The sequence below is a fragment of the Equus caballus genome, chromosome 13 (genome assembly GCF_041296265.1).
Source record: "Equus caballus isolate H_3958 breed thoroughbred chromosome 13, TB-T2T, whole genome shotgun sequence".
NCBI classification, from domain to species: Eukaryota; Metazoa; Chordata; class Mammalia; order Perissodactyla; family Equidae; genus Equus; species Equus caballus.
Window position 1 is genome coordinate 45,443,544 of NC_091696.1, and position 23,948 is coordinate 45,467,491.

General features: G+C 49.5%; 1 protein-coding gene across 1 annotated transcript in view; it reads left to right on the top strand.

Moving 5' to 3' along the window:
* Positions 1-312: 312 nt before the first annotated feature.
* Positions 313-23,948, top strand: part of GRIN2A (glutamate ionotropic receptor NMDA type subunit 2A) — a 361,399-nt gene continuing 337,763 nt past the window's right edge. Inside the window, exons 1-3 of the mRNA XM_023616336.2 lie at positions 313-1,282; positions 1,873-2,063; positions 3,474-3,905. Of these exons, the coding sequence (XP_023472104.1) occupies positions 3,492-3,905 (414 nt within the window). The 5' untranslated portion in view covers positions 313-1,282; positions 1,873-2,063; positions 3,474-3,491. The remainder of the gene's footprint in view (positions 1,283-1,872; positions 2,064-3,473; positions 3,906-23,948) is intronic.

The window sequence follows — 23,948 nt, forward strand, 5'->3', positions numbered from 1 at the left end:
AGGCGGGAAAAGCAGAGACGGGCGTTGGCAGGAGAGACACTGTGGAGTGTAAAAGGGGCATAGGTCCTCACTTGACAATGTTTTTATGCCCAGTTGGCAGAATTCAAGCCAGCCGGGCCCCACACACCCAGCCCGTCCCGTGCTCTCTGGCTCACCCATGCTGGTGGCTCCGAAGTGGCAGCCTCAGGGCGAGTTTTGTTCGGTATAACTTAGAAAACAAAAAGGAAGCAAGTGGGAGATGTAGAGACGTCTTTACTTTTAGGATTCTGGCTCCCTGAGATCAGAGGAGTGGGTTCCCGCACAGGGGTGGCTAGGCACAGGGAGACGCACTGGAGCAGATTCTGTGGGGGGTGTGTGTGTCGGCGCGCCTGTGCGTGGGGCGGGGTGGGGGGGATCGCTGTACCCAGCGCCAGGCACTGGGGGAGGAGAAAGCGGTAGCGGAGATCTGAATAATTGATTCTTCAGCAGCACCAGACGCCCCGGAGCGGGCGGAGAGCGTGGTTTCAGAACCACGGACAGCGGCGCACCGCCGCTGCAGGCGCCCCCGCCGCCAGCCAGCCACCTAGCCCGGCCTTGTCGCCGCCGTGCGCCCCGGGAGCGGGTGGCGGCGCGGAGGGACTACGGGGTCTGCCTCGGCCCGCCTCCGGGGAGGGCGGCTGCGGGAGGGAGACGCTTTCGCCCGCCGGAGCTCCAAGCCTCTCCGGCTTTCGCGGGGGCTGCTGCGTCTCGCCGACTGAGAACAAGTCCCTAAGTTGGCGTGGGGGCGCCCCTGCCTTCCTCCTCCTCTTCCTTCGAGGCGACCGCAGCAGAAGCCCGCCCCGGGAGCCCGGCTTTGCCAGTGCTGTGATCCAGGGTGGCCAGGCGCTCTCCGGACTCCCGTCGGGAAGTGGGGAGCTGAACGCCCGGCGCCGAGCTGGCCCCTCAGCGAAGGGCCCGGAGGGAGCTGCCTTCCCCCGCCCCCGCCTCTCTCTCGGCCAGGGACCGCGGGGATCCCCGGCCACACGCGCGCGCGCGTTCCCACACTCACTCACACACTCACTCGCCCTCACACACACCACCCCGGCGCCTGGGCTGCGGAGAGGGCTCTCGGGGTGCGCTCAGAGGACCGGGCAGCTGCTGTCCAGAGTGGGGCGGGAAGCCGAGCTCCGGCTCTTGGAGGGAGGCGCCCAGGGCTTAACCAGAGCATGGGGCCGGGTGAGCGCTGAGAGTCGCGGCCGCAGCCATCAACCCTGGAGATGACCAGGAGCGGCCACTGCTGAGAACTATGTGGAGAGAGGCTGCGGTGAGTGCTGGCGCGGGACGCGGGGCCTGGGCGGCCTCTTTGGGAAGAAGACGGTGGGAGGCCTGGATAGGAGGGGGCAGCAGGACCGCAAGAGGGTCTTGCGTGGGAATGATCGCACCTCCTTCGGGGATCTGGGACCGCGGGAGCCCGAGTCCTTCCCTCCCCCTCTCCTCCTGCCGGCTCATCGCAAACTCAGCCAGGGCCCACCTCCCAACCCCCCTCCCCCCATTCCCTCCTCTTTTTCTCCCTACCCTCCTCGCTTAGCAGCTCCCGGCCGCACAACTCCCAGCAGCCGGCGCCAGGGAGGTGATAGGGAGTGAGGGTGGAGGTGCCCAGTTAGCTTCTCTCGGGTGGCCAACCTAAGGCTCCGGTTCTGTGCGCCCCGGAGCAGAGCTCTCCATATCGGCCACGGGGTCTTTGGATCCGCACTGGGGGCGTCTTGGGCACGGAGCTTCAGCTGCCCCTCTCCAGTCGAGCCCCCTGTGCGCACAGAGGGGCTGTGAGCACTGCAGACTGCAGCCTGCCCCCCACTCTCCCTCCCCCCGCCAGTGGGCTGACCCTCCCTCTCCATCTCTTCTCCGCTCCGGTAGAGCCCTGCTGCAGAGCCTCCGGCTTGGATAGCCGCCCCCCGTGGGGGCGATGCGGACAGCGCGGGACAGCCAGGGGAGCGCGCGGGGGCCGCAGCATGCGGGAACCCGCTAAACCCGGTGGCTGCTGAGGCGGCCGAGATGCTCGTGCGCGCAGCGCGCCCCACTGCATCCTCGACCTTCTCCGGCTACAGGTACGTCCCAGAGGGAGACCTGGGCTCCGCCGGCTGGGGAGGAGGAAGACACGACCGAAGGGAGAGCGGGAGAAGGATGGGAGAGAGAGAGAAAGCGGGAGAGGGAGAACCAGTAGCGAGGCGCGGGAGGAGCACCAGGGGGCGCTGCGGCTCCGCACTCCGCGAAGCTCCTCGGAAGAGCGCCGAGGCCGGCGCGAGTTCGCCCCAACTTCCCCTGGCTCCCGCAGCGCCCGGCTCGAGGGGCGCGCGCCTGTGCACGCGTGCACGACTGTTCCGGTATTTGCAGGCACGCGCGGCTGTGCACCTGGCGCGGTACATGTGTGTACACCGCGTGGGGACGTGTACGGACTCCGGATGGGCACCGTTACCGCGGCCTGCGGATGTGCGCAGAAATGCGAGCGTGCCTGTGAAGGGTGTGCGGCCCGCTGTCCACGTGCACCTAAGACTTGGTAACGGGACCCGAAGTGGAAAGCCTGGGATGGGGCTGTACCGTTCATGTCCGTCGGAGAGCTTCTTGGGAGCCTACCTTGCCCCTGCGCAGGTTCTTTGCCGGCTCTCACCCGCCAGCCCGCGGGGGGACGTGCCTCCTCTCCGGAATTCTGCATTGCACACGGCAAGCGTGAGAGAGGGTGTGTGTGTGTGTATGCGCGCGTGTGTGCACGCGTGCGTGTAGGGGGCGGGTCCCGGGGCCACTTGCAGTTGAGTGGAAATCGCTTCATGGCCCCTCCGCGCGAGGTGGGGCGGGCCCCAAGTTCCCCCAGGTACCCCGGGGCCTGGGGCGCACAAGCAAGCGTCCTCATTCCCATGCGCTTGGGGTGTAGCCTGTAGAGGATGGGGGTCTGCAGCGGATGCAGCGTGCAGCCTGGTCCGTGCTGCACCCCGCGACTTCGCGGGGGGCGGGGTCAGTTAACTCGCTCAGCGCGGGAGCGGGAATGCGGAGTCGCGGCACCGCCTCCGCACGCCAGGGCTTGTCGCTAGTTCGCTCCTTGTGAGAAGGAGGCGGGGTTGGTAACTTGGTTCTCACTAGCCAGGGTGGGAGAGGGGTGGGTGGAGGGTTTGCTCCGCGCGCCTACTCTCGGGGGGCCGTGGTCCGCAGCTAAGTTGGGGGATGTGGTGGGAGATGTGGGCAGAGTCGGGCATGGAGAAGAGGCCGGAGGCACGGCATGAGGAGGAGGCTGCGTGCGAAGATGCATTTGAGCACAGGGATGGAGAATTAGCTCAAATTGGAGTTGTGGACAGAGTTGGAGATGGGTCAAGAGATGTGGATGGCGTCGGGGATGGGGAATGGAGTCAGTGACGCCTGCACCTCGCGCTGGGGGTGGGCTCCTAAATCAAGAGGCTGGGTCAGTAATCTCTTTCGTCTAGAACCCTCGCTCATCGCGGCCTTGACTCTCCCTCTTCACCTTGCAGGGACCGTAAGTGGCGACTATGGGCAGACTGGGCTATTGGACCCTGCTGGTGCTGCCAGCCCTTCTGGTCTGGCGCGGTCCGGCGCAGGGCGCGGCGGCGGAGAAGGGTCCCCCGGCGCTGAACATCGCGGTGCTGCTGGGGCACAGCCACGACGTGACGGAGCGCGAACTGCGAAACCTCTGGGGCCCCGAGCAGGCGGCGGGGCTGCCCCTGGACGTGAACGTGGTAGCGCTGCTGATGAATCGCACCGACCCCAAGAGCCTCATCACGCATGTGTGCGACCTCATGTCCGGGGCGCGCATCCACGGCCTCGTGTTTGGGGACGACACCGACCAGGAGGCCGTGGCCCAGATGCTGGATTTTATCTCCTCACAGACTTTCATCCCCATCCTGGGCATCCACGGGGGCGCATCTATGATCATGGCTGACAAGGTAAGGCCGGGAGGCGAAGGGCTGCCAGGACCCGGGAGTGCGCCAATCCTATGGTGGACACGCCTGGTCTTCGCGAGCCTTTGGCATCTGTCTTGATCTGAAAGGGGGTCGTGGCCACTGGCCTTGGTGAGAACCAGGTTCTGCCTCTGCAACCTGGAAATGAATGGAAATGATTTTTGCCTTGGTTCTGAAAGTGGGGTGCGCAGAGGCACCTTGGGTGTGCCAGGAAGAGCTTGGAAAATGCAGAAATTTGATGGAGTGGTGGAATGCTTGGAGAATTTCAAGTAGTGCACAGAGGCAAGCCTGGCAGCGCTCGAAACAACGTGGCTCATATTCCTATAATGTCAATTCTACCTGATTGTTTTGTGTGAAATGTACATTTTTCCCTCTTGTGGTAAGCGACTAAAACTATTTCAGAAAAGATTAAATGTGGGTATGTGATGGAATAAAATGCAAAGTTTTTAGGTAAAGCACGAAAGGGCAGAGAAATGTCGTGCTTAAGCAGATTCTCTGCAATTCGGGGAAGAGAGGGGCAGCATTTGAGAAACCCTGGGCGAGAGGCACCCAGGAGTGTTCCTCTAGGGGAGTGGTGTGCTTGGAGAGAACTGACTGCAGACCCAGCACATGGAGGGCCTGGCTGTTCCTACGCGTTCCCTGGGTGGGGCTGACAGGGGCTCCAAAGCCCTCAGCTGGTGGGGTTGGCTCCCAAGGATGGTTTTGGGTACTGAAGTTGGTGTCAGAATGGAGGATGATGTGTCTGAATCTCTTGGCTTAGAATGAGATGGAGGGTCTTTCTGTGGACCAGCTGGGAGTGTGAGTTTGGAGAAGAGGGGAGAGAGATGAAGATTTGAATGAGGGCCTGGTTTAACAATTGTGCAGAAGGAGAGAGATGGGAGAGGGTGGGAAGGGAGAGGGAAGGTGTGGAAGGAGAGAAAAGGGCAGGACTGGGGTTGCAGGTGCCCTGTACCTCTGTCTGAGCCCAGGAAAGGGTGGTGGGGTGGGTTGGAAAGGGTGAGTGTACTTGTGTGCCGTGGTCCCCAGCCCTGAGACTTTCTTGAGCTTGTTCCTTAGATAGAAGGAGACATCCTAATGGAGCGGGCAGACATTTGTCACAGCACTTCCCTTCTGACGCTCTCAAAGCACTTTTATATTTATCAAATCACATCCTGCTTCTGCCTCAGCAGTTCCCACCAGCTCCTCTGGGAACCGTATTAATTCTTTCAGGGCTCTCGGGTTGCAGCACATTCGGTCGAAGTACACAACCGATGCAGTATCTTATTAAACATTCATTTTAAATGCTTTGCAGCCTAGCAGCATTCCTGCGTGTGGTTGAGCGTCCTCCCAGCCACCTGTCAGTTTTGGGGGCGCTCCTCTCTGGGATGCAAAAGTAGGGAACAGCTGTGTCCTACCACCAGTGTGTGGGCCGTTTCAGAACTGGAAAGGGCCTTAGAGTTTCCTGGAGCATCCTGAAACTTTCAGATGAGGTAACTGAGGCATAGGGCAGTTACAGACTTGGCCAAGACCACATGGGGCGTGGTGGAACTAGATCTCTGGTTTTCTGGTCCCAACCTGTGATCTTGCATTCTACCAAACCAAGCCTGTCCTTTAACTTTGTCATCCCTTCTTCAGGAGGGTCAGGAAGTTATCTCATTTTTGGGGAGGTACCGAGCCATGCAGAGGTGCAGAGAATCAGGGTCTAGAGGGATTGTGCATAAGGCTTGGCCAGCCTTCTGATGAAGGCAGGAAGAAGAACAGTAGCTTCCAGCAGGGGTTGGCAGTGAGATTTCGGGATCTAAATATTACCACCCATCACTTCTCCCTTCTGAAGTTTTGACCAAAGGAGCGACACGTGAAAAACAGTGGCCAAATGGAGAGTGAAATTTCTTGATTGACTAGGGCCCAGCATAATCAATGGAGGAATCTGGTAAAAGTTGACTTGGAGAAGGCGGTTTGAGGCTTAGGGTGGGAGGTCTGAGCTGGCAGGTGTGTGGCTCACGCTCGTACGTGACCTACCCATCCAACTGGGCAAAGAAGCAGGAATAGAGGGGGGCTCCTAGTTGAGCACCCCCTTGATTGCAGTGGCCCCATCCACTATGAATGTCAGGCTGTGACTTACCAGACCAGCAGCTGCTCCTCCCTTGAAGGGGTATTAGAAAGAGTTTTGAGAAGTCCAAGGGGTAAGGGTGGAAACCTATTTGTGGAAGGGTATATATTGGGCCCCGTGTGTGGGATGTGCAGGTAATGTTGAGAAGAGTTGGGTTAAAGGGTGGTATTTTGAGAAACCTGGATGTGTTAAAAAAGGAAAGAGACTGTCTGAGATGTGAACAGTCCTCCTTTCCATTAGTAGCACATCCAGTTGGCTTGCGTCTTTGCCACCTGTTTTCTTTTGGAGCTGAACGCTGAGTACAGTTGGTTTGGCTCTGAAGAAGCAGTCATGGGATGTTGCCTAAACCTCAGACTTGGTTGGGTGTACCAATGGTGTGTGGCCACAAAGGCTGAATCTCCCTAGACGGACAAGGTGTCTCTGTCTCCCCCTAAGGTGGTGTTCGTTTGGTACAGCCCAGAGCATACCTGTGTTGCTTTCACTTCCAAATCGGTAACATGATAACGCCGCTGTGGATGAGAGTGTAGTTAATTTGATTATCAAATTGAACACCCCTCCCCCCATTTTTACCTTTCTCTCCGTCTACTTGACCCTTAGACAAAAAAGAACCAAGCTTGGTAATAATCGAAATGTGTTAAGTGGCAGATTTTTGTGGTGTTAATTGAATTTACAATGGAGATGTTAATTTTTGCTTCTATCAGTGGGTGTTCTTGCAATATAATTAATTTAGAGGTGCAAATAATGCTTGATGTAGATAAAGTTCTCATCTTCTCTTGGTTTGACCATTTTGATCCCATCCAAACAAAATACACTCTGGTTGCAGTAACAGCTGCTAGTAAATCCAGCATGTGCACCAGACATTTATGTTCCTGCTCAGTGTCCTCACCTCTTCCTCTCTCTTCCCCCTTATTCCTAATTGGGCCATGGGGGACAAGGCAAGGCTGAGATTTTTACTGCATCTCTCCATGTGGGTTACTGCTTAAATGTTGTTTCTATACGTTCCTCATCTTTTCTACTGAGTCGAAGTTCCTTGAAGATGGATTTTTTTAAAAAGTGTGTTTGTGTCTATTTGAAATAATGAATACTCCTCCCCCACAGTTTATAAAAATAATGTCTTTTCATTGTGGAGCACATACAAAGTAGCTTTAAGTTTAAAGAAGAAAAGAAAAATCTCCCTCTCAATCCTATTGCGAGGAGTAACCACTGTTGACGCTTGGGTCTATTTCTTTCTAAGCGCTATTTATTTAAAGTTCAGGATTATTCTGTGTATACAGTTTTGTTTATTGTACTTTGCACTTGCTCTCTTAGTCAGAAGATCCAGGTTTTTCTTGAATTCTAGAAAAATCTCAGCCATTGTCTGTTGGATGTTTCCTCTCTAGCATTATCTCTGTCCCTCCATATGTTCTTTCTCAATAAATTCTCCATGTCTTAACTTAAACATTTTTCTTTCAGTTCTCTGTCTCTATGCTGTATTTGGGAAGATTTCCTCAATTCTCCAGGCCAGTTAACCGGCTCTTTTCATTTGCATCTGATCTATTATTTTGCCTATCTGTTGAGTTTTTAATCTCAACAATGGTTCACTTTATTTCCAAGAGAAATAGTTGGTTCCTTTTCATACCTTCCTGCTTTTTTTTTTATTTGTTTTATAAAAAAAACTCTTCTCAGCTTGTGGATGTAAAATTCCTCCTCTGTCCCTTTGAGGATTTAAAAAAATACTTATGATGAAGTCCTTCTCTGATTCCTGTAGCATCTTTGTTTCTTCAGGTATGAGTTCTTCCATTCTGGAGAGTCTGATCATTGGATGTCCTCATATGTGCTCTAATTTTTGCTTCTGAACTTACCTTCAAGGCAGTTTTATGATTTCTTCTGCCCTCTATCTGTAAGGGGGTGCGCTTTTAAACCAGAGCTCATGTCAACTGCTCAGCTCAGAACTCTCTTCCTGCTCTATATTCCCTATGGTGCAGGCTTGGGTCTCAGTCTCATGTGGGTGACTTCATTTTGGCTCCTTGACACAGACAGGGGCATCCTTTTTGGCCGTGACTGGTGGTGGGTGCTGTGGATGTTCCAGCCCTGTTCACAGCCAGCTGCACGGTTCTGGGTCCAGTTTTGTCCCTTATCCCCTGGGCAGATGTGAGGATCTCTGCTCCCCTGGCCCACATCAGACCCTTCCCCCCATGGACCATGTGGCTTTGATTCCTACTTGAAACCACAGAGTCCCATCTTCATTTATTTTTTAGGAAGTCCTCTCTGTTTTTGATCTGTGATTCGCTTTTCTTATTTCCAAGCAGTATTCTGTAAATTTTAAAATATCTAAAAATCTATCTATAAATTCTCTGTGTTAGGAGAAGAGAGAGGTTACAAAATCAGAGTGAACACAGTTCACAGCTATATTTCATAACCTGCTTTTATTTTTTTCAAACTTGATTTTGTATTCTTGAAATTTTCCCTTGTCATTAAATAGACTTCTAAACAGGATTTCAAATGGCTGTAGAGTACTCTGTATACACCACAATTATTTTACCCATTCTTCTATTTTTCCACCTTTCGTAGGGTTGATTTCTGATCCGCACGGGTGTTCTTCTCGGCACCTGGCACTGATCTTGCCCTCTGCATTTGTTTCTCGGTGAATGTTTGTTGATTGAATGAATCAAGTCATTGCTTCTGATGCCAGCTCGCTGCAGTTTCCAGACAAACTCGCCACACTGTTGTTCAGGGCTTTCCAGGCAGTGTTTGTTCCCTAAAGCTGGCTGATTTCCTGGGTGTGTGCCAAGTCTCCTCTCCTTTCTAGTGGGCAGATAATTACTAGCCATCCTGGAGATGAACAGAAATTGAGGGGTTCCGTACCAAAGGCCCTGTAGGGCTCCTGAGGAAAAGCTCATCCGCAGGAGGTGGATGTTGGTGCTCTCGTAACCCCGCAGCCCCGGGGTTGGGGTGTGAGTGACGGGCCTTCCATTAAACACTGAAAGCTCGTGGAAAGGGCAGACGCACACATCAGAATGTCGGTGGAGCCCACTCAGCTCCTGCTCTGGAGGCATCGGGTAGTTCCTGAGACAGAGAGTGGGGAGGCCTATCTTTAGCCTTTGCGATGAGCCATGTCAGATGCAGTCATCCACGCCTCCTCACATAAGTCATCCCAGAGCAACAGGCGTCACTCACTTTCCACATGGCCCTCGGGGGTCGTCGGCAAGCACTTGAACCCTTGGTGGCTGTGGTCTGGTGGGGTTGGAGTGGGGAGCGTTCATCTTCTCTTTGGCAGCCTCAGGTGGAAAATGCTTCTCTAGGTAGAGCAGCAGTCAGGGGAAGGGGGGGGGGGGGAGAAACATGAATGGAAGCTTGGGTTTGTAACAGGAGTCGGTGGCTTCTGATCAGGCCTTTCTGAAAATAAGAGGTTACGTTATTAACTGGTGTGTTTTGTTTGTCCTGAACTTTATTTTATTATTTTACTTTATTGTTTAGATTTGAATTTGTTGCCAACATTTTAAAGTTAGGAGATATCACGTTTTTAAAAAGTCCACATGTCATGCTTCTTTGAAAGAGTCGGAGGGCCTGGTAACCCCGTGCCCACTTCTCCCTGGGGTGACCGTCGGCTGGAGATGAAGACCCCTCCTTGCCCCCTTGGACAGGGCAGGTGCTCTTCCGTTCTACAGCCTCCAGCTTGTCCGCTGTACTCAGTTGTGTTCCACGCTTGGTCCTGAAGGCATTGGGTCTGAGGCCCCCTGATGTGGTGAAGACAATAGCTGGTCTTTGTTAAGAGAGCCTTTCCCGGGCATTCTCCTTCTCTCCCAGGGGCTGCTCCTTCACAGCTGGTGAGTTCCTGGCGTGTGTGTGGCCACGCTGCTCTGCTCACTGCCACCGTCGTTCATCTGTGCTAGCACTCTCTCCTTTTGAGCCGGCAGGCCTTGCATCCTGTTCAACACAGTACTGCAGGAAGCCACTACCCACCAACTCAGGACAGAAGACCCCAGAAAACCTTGGACAAAGAGTCTGAGGATGTAAATTCCATTTCTAAAAAGCAGTGTGACCTTGAGAAAGGCCCTTCACCTTTCTGAATCTTCGCCTTCTGTGAAGTGAGAGTTTGGGATGATATTATCTTTAAGGCCCTTTGGGCTCTGAAAATTTTATTGCCTTCGAGAAAAGATTGGCAAGAAACATACCAAAATGTGAGCAGTATTTATCTTTGGGGGCGGGGTTGACTCATGGCTGTTTTAATCTTTTAAACAATGTCATTATAGTGTGGCTAATAAGTTGGACCTTGAGTCAGAATGTCTGGGTTTAAATCCAGCTGCCGTCACTTACCAGCTGGGTGATCAGATGAAAGTTCCTTAATGTCTCTGAGCCTCAGTGTCTTCGTCTTTAAAATGGGGACAATGATAGGACCTACTTCATAGAGTCGTGAGATTTAAATGAGATAATCGATATACAGTACGTAGCTCAGTGCTTTGCTCATAATAAATGCTTATTACGGGAAGGCCATTGTTATCATGTCTATGCTTTGTAGTTTTTGTTTTTCTCCAATGTGCATGCACTTTTTAATAACCAGAAAAAATGCAGAAGGGTGAAGTGGTGATGTGGGGCCATTCCCTGTGAGAAACTGGGGATGAAGCCACAGACCTGAGAAGGGCAGAGTGCAACGTGAAATCATTTTTGTTTTCTTAGCTGGGACAATCAGAAGCTTCCTTTGAGCCCTTAGGACCTGCCATGAGCTTCATCCAGGCAAACTGAAGATTAATGCGGCCAGTGTGAAAGTGACTGCAAGAGAGACTGTGTCAGTGGCCAGTTGGAACCCATGTTTGCTCGGAACTTAGGGTTTGGGGTGCAGACATATAAAGTTTCTCATTTCGTCTCTGCCAAGGATTACGTAACCCAGCGATAGCCTGGGGACCTTGGCAGCCCCAAAGGTATTTGATTAAAGAATCCTTATGTTTTTAAATTTTATTCGTAAAGTTAAAGTTAGTGATTATGAATCTAGTTGGTTTAGGGAAGGGGCTTAGATTCAAGAGGGACAGTAGTTTTTTTTTTTGAGGAAGATTAGCCCTGAGCTAACATCTGCTGCCAATCCTCCTCTTTTTGCTGAGGAAGACTGGCCCTGAGCTAACATCCATGCCCATCTTCCTCTACTTATTATGTGGGACGCCTACCTCAGCATGGCTTGCCAAGCGGTCCCGTGTCCACACCCAGGATCCGAACTGGTGAACCCCGGGCCACCGAAGTGGAACATGCGCACATAACCGCTGCGCCACCAGGCCGGCCCCAGGGACGGTAGATTTTGCTGTTGCTGGACCCATGCTACAGGCTGCACCAGAGGGTTTAAGAAGAATTTATACCCTTTCAGGAAGGGGAAATGTGACCTTCCAGCTTACTCGAGAATGGTTTTTGCAAGGGCCATGAACCGTGGGCTGCCTGCTGCGTGTGCCTCATGGACACATCAGTATTTTGTTTCACCAGCATAGTATTTAAAATGCTTGAATTTTAACGTCTTTGGATGAGGCATGCGTTTTCAAGTTCACTGCAGTCCCCCTCGCTCCCTGTTAGTTCACATTTGGCCAGATTCCCACATTTATGCTGACTGCCTGGTCTCTGCAAGCATTTGAGATTGTGAGCCCCAATCACAGGGTTTTTATTTATTTGCTTGTTTGTTTTGCGTGGACCAGATGCTCAGCAGATTCTAAGCAGTGATATGGCTCTTAAAAAAAGTAAAGGCCACGTTTCTAGAAATATAGACAAATTAAGAGAGGTGATCGATCCATTATACCTTTTCTGTTAAGAGTGCTTTCAGCTGCAGGGAACAGAATATTTGACCAACAGTGGCTTAAACCATTAAGACATTTTGGTTTTTTTATTTAACAAGGAGCCCCGATCTGATTTAGTGACTCAACAACTGGTCAGGGACTCAAGTCCTTTCCATTTTTCTATTTTGCCTTCCTCAGCTGCTGGTTCATCTTGGTCACAAGATGGCTGCTTTTGCTCCAGCCATCACATTTTCACATACCAACATTCAAAACCGGAATAAAAGGGAGAGAAAAGTAGTTTTCTTCTAAGTCCTTTATCCTTTCATTAGAGTAGACCTCCCCTTACATTTCATTGGCCAGAACTGGGTCATATGTTACCCCTTGAACATCACTGGTAGAGATTAGCCAACAAGATTCTTCTCGGAGAATGGATAATTGCCGCTGGAGCAAAATTTGCTTCTGTTAGCAGGGCTGTAGGTGCAATGGCTAAGCGGTACAACTGATGATTTTTCCAGCAACACTAACACCATATCTGTACACTTGACTTAGTTCTGGGGGGTAATATGTAAAGATGGATTTTGACAAACTGCAGTGTGTCCAGAGGAACGGCCTCCTGGATTATGCAAGATTTAAATGACGTATGATAAGAGTCTCGGAAGAAATCTTTAGGGAAGGGCACCCTGGAGAAGAGACAGGATATGAAAGTTCAAATACCCCATGGGCTCTTCCAGGGTAGAAGGTTTAGTCTTAATATTTTTTTGTTCAGGAAACAGAATTGCGGCCAGAGGATGAAATTATAAGGTGTAAAGCTTCAGCTTGATATGAGGACTAAGCTTTGGCAGTTAGGTTTCTAATAGAAGACTATGATGTTTCATAGAATCATAAGTGTCTGTCGGATGTGGCTGAGCTGTAAGCGACTGCGCATCAGTCAGGAGTGGGGTGGAGGGCTGGACTTGCATTGGCCAGCTGAGGCTGAGTCACCTCTGAGGTCTTTTCTAACTCAGAGACTCTGCGCCTCTCAAATCCTTGATTTTTTTTTTTTTAAATCCCCAAGTCCTGGTACTTTAGGCCCTTGGATTTGGCTGAAAACCAACATCCTCACTTTCTGTGTGTAAGTAATTCAGTATAAATTTGCCTGGTGTGGGGGAGGAATTTGTGATGGCTGCCTCGTCACCTCGATTCCCCACAGGACTTGACATCATCCTGAAGGGGGAGACGATCTTCAAAAAGCCGGAAACCTATGTATATATCAAGTCACACACGCCTATATAAATATAAACATAAGTAGGTCAGCCGGCCTCATATTTACTAGCGGAACTGTTTGGCTAACAAGCACAGCTACAGAAGACGATGTTTGGAATAATTGCCAACGATCTGCAAATGGGACGTTTCTGCACACATCCAGTTAATCAGGATCACTTATTAAAGTATACTCAGTTTCACACATCTTACTGTCATAATCCTTTCCTATTCTGAATTCCTGATACTGCTTTCCTAAGACTAAAGGGAGAGCCAGAACACTCCTGATTTCTCAGTTGTCAAATTATTCTTATTTGTTTATTGTACTCCTCTGCGTTTTGAACATTTTCTTATGATGGAAACTGCTCTGGGTCCTGTTCCGTTGTTTATCTCCTTCCTCTGTTTTCCCCTCACATCTCCCAAGGAAAAAGAAAACCCGAAATTGCTTTCCAAATGCTTTGTCTTTCCATTCGAATTTTACAATGTCCCGTATGATGGAAATGGATGTGTTTTTTCTAATTATTTATTATAATAAATATGTGTAGGTAATCGTGTACAGAGTACTCGTACGGAGTGAAAAAATCCAAGTAATACAATACAGCATTCAGAGAAAGAATATTTGCTCAGTTAACGCACGGCAGAGCCTCAGATGCAGGTGCTCTCCGGGGAGGTGACCGTGTTACTTACTCAAAGAGGAAAAACGTTAATTGGAACGGTAGATTGTTTCCGTTTGTAATTTTTGCTGAGGTTGGTATGTTAAAAGGATCTTTTCCTTTTTAAAATCTCGCTGACTTGAAAGAGGGTCTCATTTTTCCATTAGTCCCTCACTGTGCCTGTTTTGCCCAAACAAAGTGAAAACTCGCTCTAGATGATGAGGTGGCTTCTCAAAATCCTCGGCACCTCAGAGCTAGGCACGCATGCTCACTGAAGGGATCTAAGATAATTTGGGGTGATCTTGGGGAGTCATGATGGCTTCATATGCTAATGAAAGCGATGGACCCTCCCCAGAGGAATCCACATGCATAAGCATGCATTCAATATTGTGTGCAATTCCTGGGGTTCACAGACCCCCGGAACCCATTCCTAGCCCTCCTTGGAATTGACTTACTGATCGGTTGATTAATATGTTCATTCTTCAAACATTTGCTGAGCCTGCACTCTGTACCCAAATGTCCTGTAGCTATATCTGTGATCAAATTAATTGCTTTGAGGTAGCTCCGAATCTAGCTGGAGGAGACTCACAGAGAGATGCTCAGAGGAGATGCTGGAGGAGAGCTCAGAGAGTTGCAGGGGGCTGTGGGAATGTGGAGGAGGGTCAGCTCTTTCCGAGGGCTGAGGGTGGGGGCTTTGTCAGAGAAGGTGCCCTGGAGGGCTGTGATCTGGGGTCAGATTTGAGAACTGCTCATCCAGAGAGGCTCGCATCCCACTTCCTGCCTCTACAGGTTGTCATCTTGCGCAGCCAAGGACGAGCTGCCGGGTGGCTTGCTCACGGAGCACCAGGCACCAGTTTACAACCCAGACCTTTCCCTTCTCAACGTGTCCTCAAGGCTGCCAGGCTGGAGCGATGTCACGATAGCTCCTGAATTTTCCTCTGGACGGCAGCCCTCACAACAGAACATTGAGCTTTTTGCCAGTTTCTGTTTTGTTGTCACAAATGGCTGAATGTCTCCTGCTCTATCTTGTCTCTTTTAATTTAGGCTACCCTAGCCTGAAAGAGCGAGTGGCATTTGAAATCCATGTTGTGTCGCGTGTCTGTAGTCCCAGGGCTGAAAAGAACGCCATATTTTCCAGGTGACTTGTTCTAAAGCTGAGACATTTGTAGGGCTGAGCAAATGTAGTGTTGCTTGACTGAGGTGAGTAGAGCCAGAGCCCCAGAAAGAGGGTGTCAAGCTGTAGAAGATGACAGGCCAGCTGTGGTTCTGGTGCTAGATGATGGGCATGGCTCCCAGCAATGCGATTTTGAAAATGGCAGGCCCTGGGTGAAGACCTGAGCCTTATGGTCAAACTGCACTTTAGGTCATTACTGTTGGTTTTGCCTTGGTTATTTGGTACTTTTTTTTTTTTTCCCCTTTTCTTTCTTTTTTCTTTTGAGGAAGATTGGCCCTGAGCTAACATCTGTGCCCATCTTCCTCTACTTTATATGTGGGACGCCACCACAGCATGGCTTGATAAGTGGTGTGTAGGTCCGCACCTGGGATCTGAACTGGCGACCCCGGGGGCTGCCAAAGCAGAGTGTGTGAACTTAACTGCTACACCACCGGGCTGGCCCCTCTTTCCTTCTTTTTTTTTTTAAAAAAGCTATTTGGTAGCATTAAAAGAAATACTTTTATCATGGAAAACTTCAAACACATACAAAGTAGAGAGAATAGTATGATGAGCCCTCAGGTACCCATCGCTTCAACAGTGGTTAACATATGACCATTCCTGCTTCATCTATAACTGCACTGATTTCTACACCCCCACCACTGGATCATTTTAGAGCAAATCCGAGACATGGTTATATTTCATCTATAAATATGTCAGTATGTATCTCAAAAAGATAAGGATTTTAAGGACTGCTAAAAAGCATAACTACAGCTAGTACAAAATAATCTAATACACACTTTAGAGGGTTTGTGGGATTCAGAGACATCTAAAGAAAATAAAAATAACCTTTTAGGTCTCACCATCCACAGACAACTGCTATTCACATTTTGGTATATTTCCTTCTAGTCTTTTTTTCTGTGCCTTATATGCAAGCACGCACATCTACACACTGATGATATAATTTCACATACAGACTTTAATTTACTTAACATTTTATCATGAGCATTACAAATTATTTGTAAACATTTTTGTCTGCTACATTTTCCATCCTTTGGACACATCGTGATTGACTTGATAGTTTAGATTTCTTCAAATTTGTCGCTTTTAAAAAAAGCAACACCTCGGTGAACATCTTTGTAATGAAGTGTCTGAATTGTAGATTTTTGGTTTTGAACTGAATCCCATGACTGAAATTACCGGGTCCCTGTGCGTAAAGAATTTTTAGGTTCTTGATGCGTCCTGCTAGTTTCCAGAAAGATCGGACCACTGGACACTTCCAATAGCCGTGTTGAAGAACCTCTGCCACCTACCTCTGGTCAGCACTTGGAACAAACGTTTCTCTAATTGGCTCCATGAAAATGTTACCTCATTGTTTTAATTTGCATCTCTTCTATGGCACCTGCTGTGGAATCTATTTTAATTTAGTTACATTTTTATGTTCTCTACGTGTTGCGCATCTTAACTTCTTTGATATTCCTCATTGTGTAAATGGAAAAACCTCAGAAAATGATGGATTCCCATATAAAGTACAGTGAAATAATTTGAATTTTTAAAAAATAATAAATATTTTGAAGCCTGGCAGGAGTTCCAGGCTTATTCATTTTTAGTCACCAGGCGTTTCTCGATCCTTGTGTCTGTATCAATGTCGTTGCAAGAATTGCTTTCAAATATAAAATTTCCCAGCCGAGAATCATCTGTGGGATTTGGCTATTAGGATTTGCCAGGAGGCGAGGTAGAGAACCGTGTTCTCGTGGGCCGGAGATGTGCTCCCGTCACAGGCTTTGTGAGGAACCGTAAGGATTTGCTCCTTTCTCTGGAAAAGCGAAGGCAGAGTGAGGATGACAGTAACTGCCCTGCCATCTGAAGGGGACATTGCATGTGTGGCAGGCAATAGCTGTTCTCTGTTTCCATGGCAGGGGTGCAGGCAGAGAAATGAATTTTAAACAAAAGTAGGAGGGATTTGCGGTTGATATTAACAGGTGTGGGGGGGATCTTCAAAATATTTAACTGCTAGTGTGGGATGGTTACTGTTACGTACTCAATGTGTCTGCCCCCGCCCGCCCCCCGCCAAAATTTACATGTTGAAATCCTGACCCCCAAAGTGATGGTCTTGGGAGATGGGGCCTTTGGAAGGTGATTAGATCATGAGAGTGGAGTCCTCATGAGTAGGATTAGATCTCTTATAAGGAGACCCCAGAGAGCTCCCTCGCCCCTTCTGCCATGTGAGGAGACAATGAGAAGAAGTTCCTCTTAAACCAGGAGGCAGGCTGTCCCCGGACACTGAATCTGCCAGCACCTTGACCTTGGACTTCCAGCCTCTAGAAGCGTGAGAAAGAAATTTCTGTTGTTTATGAGCCAGCCGGTCTCCGGTATTTGGTTAGAGCAGTGCAGACGGACTACAACAATCAGTGATCAATCAGAGCCACACCCCCTGCCTGAGCTCCTGGAGCCCCTGCGGTGTCAGGCATTAGTCGTCTGGTGGCTGATCCTGAAAAGGTTGGGGGTTCCTGAGGGAGGGGCTGAGCGGCAGAGGGACTTGAAGGCCCTGGAGGCTGTTGGCTATTCGTAGTCGAAAGCCAAGCATTTCAGTGTTAATAACCAGTTCAATTGCACAGCGTGCATATCTGCTGGATATCAGACTAGAAGACGAGTGAGATCTCTTATGTCTTCTGTGCCAAAGCGCGTGCAGGACGTCTCCCAAGGAACCGTCCAGAATGGGACAGAGGATGGCTCTCTCTTCTGCCACACATCAGCCATGCCTCAAATGAGGATTTAGGGCTGAGGATATTTCAAAGTTCCCTTTCCTAAGGTAGGGACTAGAAATGTGCTTCTTTCTACTTCTGCCTCTGAGCCCAGTGCTTTTCCCTTCTCTGCTGTGAGTTAGTCTTCCAGCCACACTCCACAAGCGTGCCTCGCTCCCCTGAAAAGAGGCAGGCATGGGAGCTGAAGCCAGCTTCCCTTCCACCGCCCCCTCCCCACCCCCTCACCCCCTGTCTTTCAGGGCAAGACCTTCCCAAGCAACTCTTGTTTTCACTGGGCTTGAATGGAAGGGCCAGTTTCAGCCTCTGGTTTTGGGGTGTGATGTGGCCATTTGCAGAAGCATCCAAGTAGTCTTGTCGCTTGCTGGAAATACTCCACAGCCTCAACGAGCTTTGTTAAAGATCCACTTTCGGAAGATGGCCATGGCTATGCCTTAGTGGGATCGTGTATTTGGTTGGCTCCAAGAGTCCGTGGCTTCCCTTCCTTCTCCAGAATGGGAAATTCTCCATCCCCGTCCTGGTGCTTAGAGCTTTCCAAATTCCAGTGGTTTCCAGGGAAAAGAGGCACATCTCTGGCTTCATCTGAGGGTGGGAGGAACCTGGGATATGTTGGGGTTTATTATTTGAGAGTGTTATGACCTCCATTGTGACCCCGTAGAAGTTATATATTGAAGTCCTAACTCCTAGTCCTTGAGAATGTGGCTGTATTTGGAGACAGGGTCTTTAAAGGGGTGATCAAGGTAAAATGAGGTCATAACTTAGGTTAAAGTGGGCCCTAAAGTAACAGGACTGTTGTCCTTATCAGAAGAGGAGATTAGGACACAGACACGCACAGAGCGAAGACATGTGAAGACCCAGGGAGAAGACGGCCGTCTGCAAGCCGAGAGAGAGGCCTCAGAAGAAACCAACCCTGCCGACACCTTGATCTTGGACTGCCAGCCTCCGGAACGGTGAGAGAATCAATTTCTGTCGTGTGAGCCCCAGGCCTGTGGTTCTTTATTATGGCAGCCCCTGCTGGGGGCTGGGAGGTGCTTCCAGCTCGATTCCCAGCCTCTGTGGCACTCTTCTTCTACTCTTGGACCTGGAGGGAGTTAAGATGCTCCAGCCCAGGACTCGGACTGCCATCTTCTAACACTGCCTTTGTTCTTCTCACGGTGGGATTTCCGTTCTGGCCGTGAGGCACCCCCACTGAGCAACTGAGTCTTTGCCTTGGAAATCTTTCTAGAATACTTCTAGGACTTCCAGGGTCAGTGCTTCCTAAAAATTTTTGCTCAAATAGCCTTAGGGGGCTATGGTGGACAGAATAATGGCCCCCCCAAAGACATCCACGTCCAAATTCCTGGAACCTCTGAAAATGTTACCTTATATGGCAAAAGGGGCTTTGTAAATATGATTAAGTTACGGATCTTCAAATAGGGGGATTCTTCTGGACTGTCTGTTGGGTCCAATGTAATTATGAGGATGCTTATAAGAAGGAGATGGGGGCGAGAGTCAGAGAAGGAGATGTGATGACAGAAGCAGAGGTTGGAGTGATACACTTTGAAGATAGAGGAAGGGGCCATGAGCCAAGGAATGCAGGCGACCTCTAGCAGCTGGGAAAGGCCAGGAAACAGATTCTGTCTTACAGCCTCAGAAGGAACATGGCCCCATCGACACCTTGATTTTAGTCCACTGAGACCGGTTTCAGACTTTGGACCTCTAGAGCACAAGAGAACAAATTTGCGTTGCTTCAAGCCACCGAGTTTGTGGTGATTTCTTACAGCAGCCATAGGAGACCAGGGCAGGGGGAGAGTCTGGTAAACGTGCTGGAGGGAGCTGTGCCCCTAGTGGCTGTCTCTCTGAGCTTTATCTTAGAAAGTTATGCAGATTATGCATCTCAAATCCTAAGGTAGCTGGGTTGGTATTAAGGCCAAAGTAATTTGAAAATGGCTTACTAGAGAGATGTGTCAGTTTTTCCCTTCACCAAATAGTCAAGCAGAAGGAATGCTCTAGGAAGTTCTACTGTATTTGTTCCCAGCCTGTGTGTCCTGCTGGGTCGTGCTTGTGTCTGTCTGAGAACCTGGGAGAGTGTGCTCTGAATCCAGACAACTCAAAACCTGGCTCCTGAACTTACCAGCTCTGTGTCCTTGGTCAAGTCACTTGACCATTCTGAGCCTCAACTTCCTTATCTATAAAATGGGTCAATAGTAATATCGATCTTGCAAAGTTGCTGTGAGGATCAATAGCTATCTGTGAAAAACGTATAGCACATCACTTGGCACCCAGAGGAGAGCATGCCGTCCAGTGAGCACCGTTCTAATGTTAATATAGTCTACATATTAATACTTCTCATCTTCATACAGCACGATAAGGTACCTTTCATTATCATCCCCATTTTTCAGGTGAAGAAATGGAGGCCCAGAGTCTGAATTCATAGACGTGGTAAGTGGTAGAACCAGGATTTGAACCCCACTAGTTTGGCTTTTGGTCAGGGTTCCTCAATGCGCTACTGACATGTTGGCTGGATAATCCTTTATTGCGGGGGGGGCTGTCCTGTGCGTTGTAGGATGTTTAGCAGCATCGCTGGCCTCTACCCAGTAGATCCAAGTAGTACCCCTCCATCCCCAGTTGTGATAGCCCCAGATGTCTCCAGACACTGCTAAATGTTCCCTGGGGGGCACACTCGTCTCTGGTTGAGGACCATGACTTTAGGTTTTTTGTTCTGGTCACTGTGCAATACCGTCTACACTGTAGATGCTTAGTAAGGTCTTTATTACACTTTGAGCCCCACGTTTCCCCAAACCTTCGAAGCTCTAAATAGACAAGTGTCAGTTGATGGTCCTGCCTCTTTATCTAGCCGGTAGCCAGTGGAATCCACTGGCTTTGCCGGCTGGTGTCAAGACCAAGCAGAACTTGGTGTGTGAGGATGTTAATACTCTCCGCTGGCTTCTCCAGCAGCTGAGAAACGCAGCGGCAGCTTGAGTAAGGGCACCAAGCAGATTGCAAAAGGTGCAGACGCTCGTGCCCATAGGTGCTTAATATTCTTTTGTGAAAGATGATTCATGGAGCTCACATGTGGCCTTATGGGGAGTCGTCTGAACAATTATTGTGGCTCTGCCGAGGTCTTCGTGCACAGAGTTTCTCCATCACTCTTGGACCCGGATGGGGAAAATGAGTCAAGACATTCAGGGTACCTGGGGAAGAGAAAAGAGGAAGAACAAATTAATAATGAGCTTTCTGTTAATTTGGGCATTTCTCCAAAATACACTGAGATCAAGTTTTGTTTCTTAAACGAATCTGTTGACTTTTATGGTTGATTTGGGTTGGTGCAATTGGTTGGAAGAATTTATCAAAGCAGCCAAAATCTCTGGTTCAACGGTACAAAGAAAAGGCTCTGTTCCCTGACCACACCTTTGCCTCCGAGCGGTGGTGTCAAAAATACGAATCATCAACCACACAGCGGCAACAAGAGAGATCTAGATGGATCTCTGATCCTACCCATTATCAGGGATCCTGCTGAAATGTGCGTTCTAACGGGGCCCCCTTCCTGCTGCCTTCTCTTTTGTTCCCAAAGCCACATCTAGTGTCCTGGCTGGCGCAGAATTTTGAAGCTGGATCTAGGCTTGTCCCAGTCCGTGTTCCGTCCACGGTTCTCATGTCCTGGGTCCAGTTCGCTGTGTGGTGTGTGTTCCTGCTCACTTGGTTTGTGGAGCACTTACATTTGTGACTCCACCTTTCCCTACTCCCAGCACCCAGCACCCAGCACCCAGCAGCCAGTGCCCAGTTTTGGGGTGGGTTAGCTGCCTGGTGGATGTTTAAAGAAAACAATCTGTAGAAAGGGCCGGGTCCAGGTCTCTATTAGTTTCCTACAGCTGCTGTAACACGCCACAAACTTGGTGACTGTAAACCACACACTTTATTCTCTGGAGGGTGGAAATCTGAATTCAGATTCACCGCGCCAAGTCAAGGTGTCAGCCGGGCCGGGCTCCCTCTGGAGGCCCGAGGCGGGAATCTGTTTTCCTGCCTTTACCAGCTTGTGGCCCCTTCCTCCACCTTCTAAGCCAGCAGAGCAGCATCTTGCTTCAGGTGTCACACCTCCTAGAAGGACCCCTGTGATCACATTTAAGGCCCCATCAAATATCCAGGATAATCTCCCCATCTCAAGACTCTTAATTTAATCACGTCTGCACGATCCCCATTGCCGTTTAAAGTAGCATTTATAAATTCTGGGCATTAGGACCTGGATATCTTGGGGGCCGTGGTTTACCTGACCTCAGGGGCCAGTGCAGCTGTCTTACCACAGAGGCACGGCAAGATCATACTAACATGTTTAATTCACTTCGCCTCATTAATAGCGTGGCTTGTTGCGCAGGCCCGGCCAACTCTGGACCTCAGTTCCTCATTTGCATGCAAGAAGGTTGGGCTACGTGCTCCTCCAGCCTTAACATCTTTCCTCCTTCCGGTGAGCTCTATGTGATGAGAAGAGCAGGTTGTGATGGAAAAATTTGCAGCTTTGTGCTGGGCAGACCTGGGATGGAACCTGAGCTCCAGTATTCTCCCCTGTCAAAAGGAATTATGTATATTTGCGTATATATGAAATACTGCATTTATAATGTGTCTTCTTCCTTCTTTCTCCTCTTTGGGGCTCACCTTTCCTCCTGTAAAATGGGATTGGGTTAAGGTCCACCCCTTCATGGGGGGTGTTCACTGCTTCTCGGAGGTTGGGAGTCACTCTGACTTGGCTGCCTTCTGCCTGCTTGGTGGGACCTGTGCCCCCCAGACAGGTGAGACGGGGCCTTCCTCCAAGCATCCTTAGCAGCTGCTCTCCTCCAGGCGGGGTCCTCCATAGCTGGAGCTCTGCAGAGGCCTTCGCCGTCTGCACCTGCCGTCCCCACCCCTCACCCTGGGTTCCTGTCCCATTTCCCTCGCTGCTTAGTGGGCTTCCCCACTTGCCATAAAGTAGAATATACTATGCTGTGAGCCATGAGCCTAGGGCACCTCAAACGGAGCCTGTCCAGAACCTGGTCTCCTCCTGACTCGTCCTTGTCCTGGGTTCCCTGTCTGTCAATGATGTCCCTGCTCTTCAAGTCACCCGCACTCAGAAGGGAAAGGAAGGATGGACGTATGTTGAGCGCCCAGATATACAGGCACCGTGTTGCTGGCAGGGGTTGGAGGAGTCCCATCTTCATTGTACAGAAGGAAAGTGAAGCCCAGAGAGATGCAGACAGTTGCCGTTGGTCACACAGCAAGTAGATAACAGAGCTGGGACTTGAATTCAAGTCTCCTGACTCCACAGCCTGTGCTTTTTCCACCACAAGAGTTCCTTAAACTTCAGTTTTTCCCATGCCACCTTCCCACTTTTTTGGCTGCTTTGACTATTTTTTTTTTTATTGTGGTAAAGTACACAGAACATAACACTTGCCATTTTAACCATTTTAAAGTGAACGATTCAGTGTTATTTAGTGCATTCACAATGTTGCGTGAGCATCATCTCTGGGTACCTCCAGAACATCTTCATCACCCAGATGGAGAGCCATAGTCATGAAGCAGTCACCCCCATGTCCTCCTCCCTCCAGCCCTGGAAACCATGAGTCTTCTTTCTGTTTCTACGGATTTACCTATTCTAGATGGAATGGAATCATACAATACGTGACCTTTTGTATCTGGCGTCTTTCGTTTAGTGTAATGTTTCCAAGGTTCATCCGTATTGTAGGAAGGATAAGTTCTTTATTCCCTCTTGTGGCTGAATAACATTCCATTGTGTTGACAGACCACGTTTAGTTCCTCCATTCATCTGTTGATAGACATTTGTGTTCTTTCCCCCTTTGGCTCTTGTGAATAATGCTGCTATGAACATTTGCGTATAGTTTTTTGTTTAAACACCTGTTTTCAGTTCTTTTGGGTACATACCCAGGAGTGGAATTGCTGGGTCCTATGGTAATGCTACACTTAACTTATTGGGGATTGATCTTTTTTTTTTTTCCCAAGTGCTTTTCTTTACATCTTAAAAGAAAATAAATATATTTTAAAAGGAAATGTGGTATCATTACCAAAAATAGAAACCTGTTTCACTTTCCATAAACAGTAGACAACAGTAAACTAAGGAACAAACAAAATCACAGAAATTTAAGAAAAATCTTAAAAGAAAAGTAAAAAAGAGGAAGCTCAACAGTGGTATTAAAATCTAACTTGGTGCCATTTCCTGCTACGCTGACCATATTACACTCTCCTTCAAAAGGAGGTTGGTGAGTGTTAGAGAGGTGTTGAAGACCTGTTAGCATCAACATGAGACTTTCTCATCAACTAACCAGAAGGACTGAAAGAGAATCGGAGCTTTGTCCTGTGTGCTTTGATGTTATTTTGTGTCTTGTCTGTGTAAGACAAACCATCTCTGGTGCCACATCTGGCCCTCTGGTTCTGTCCGTTC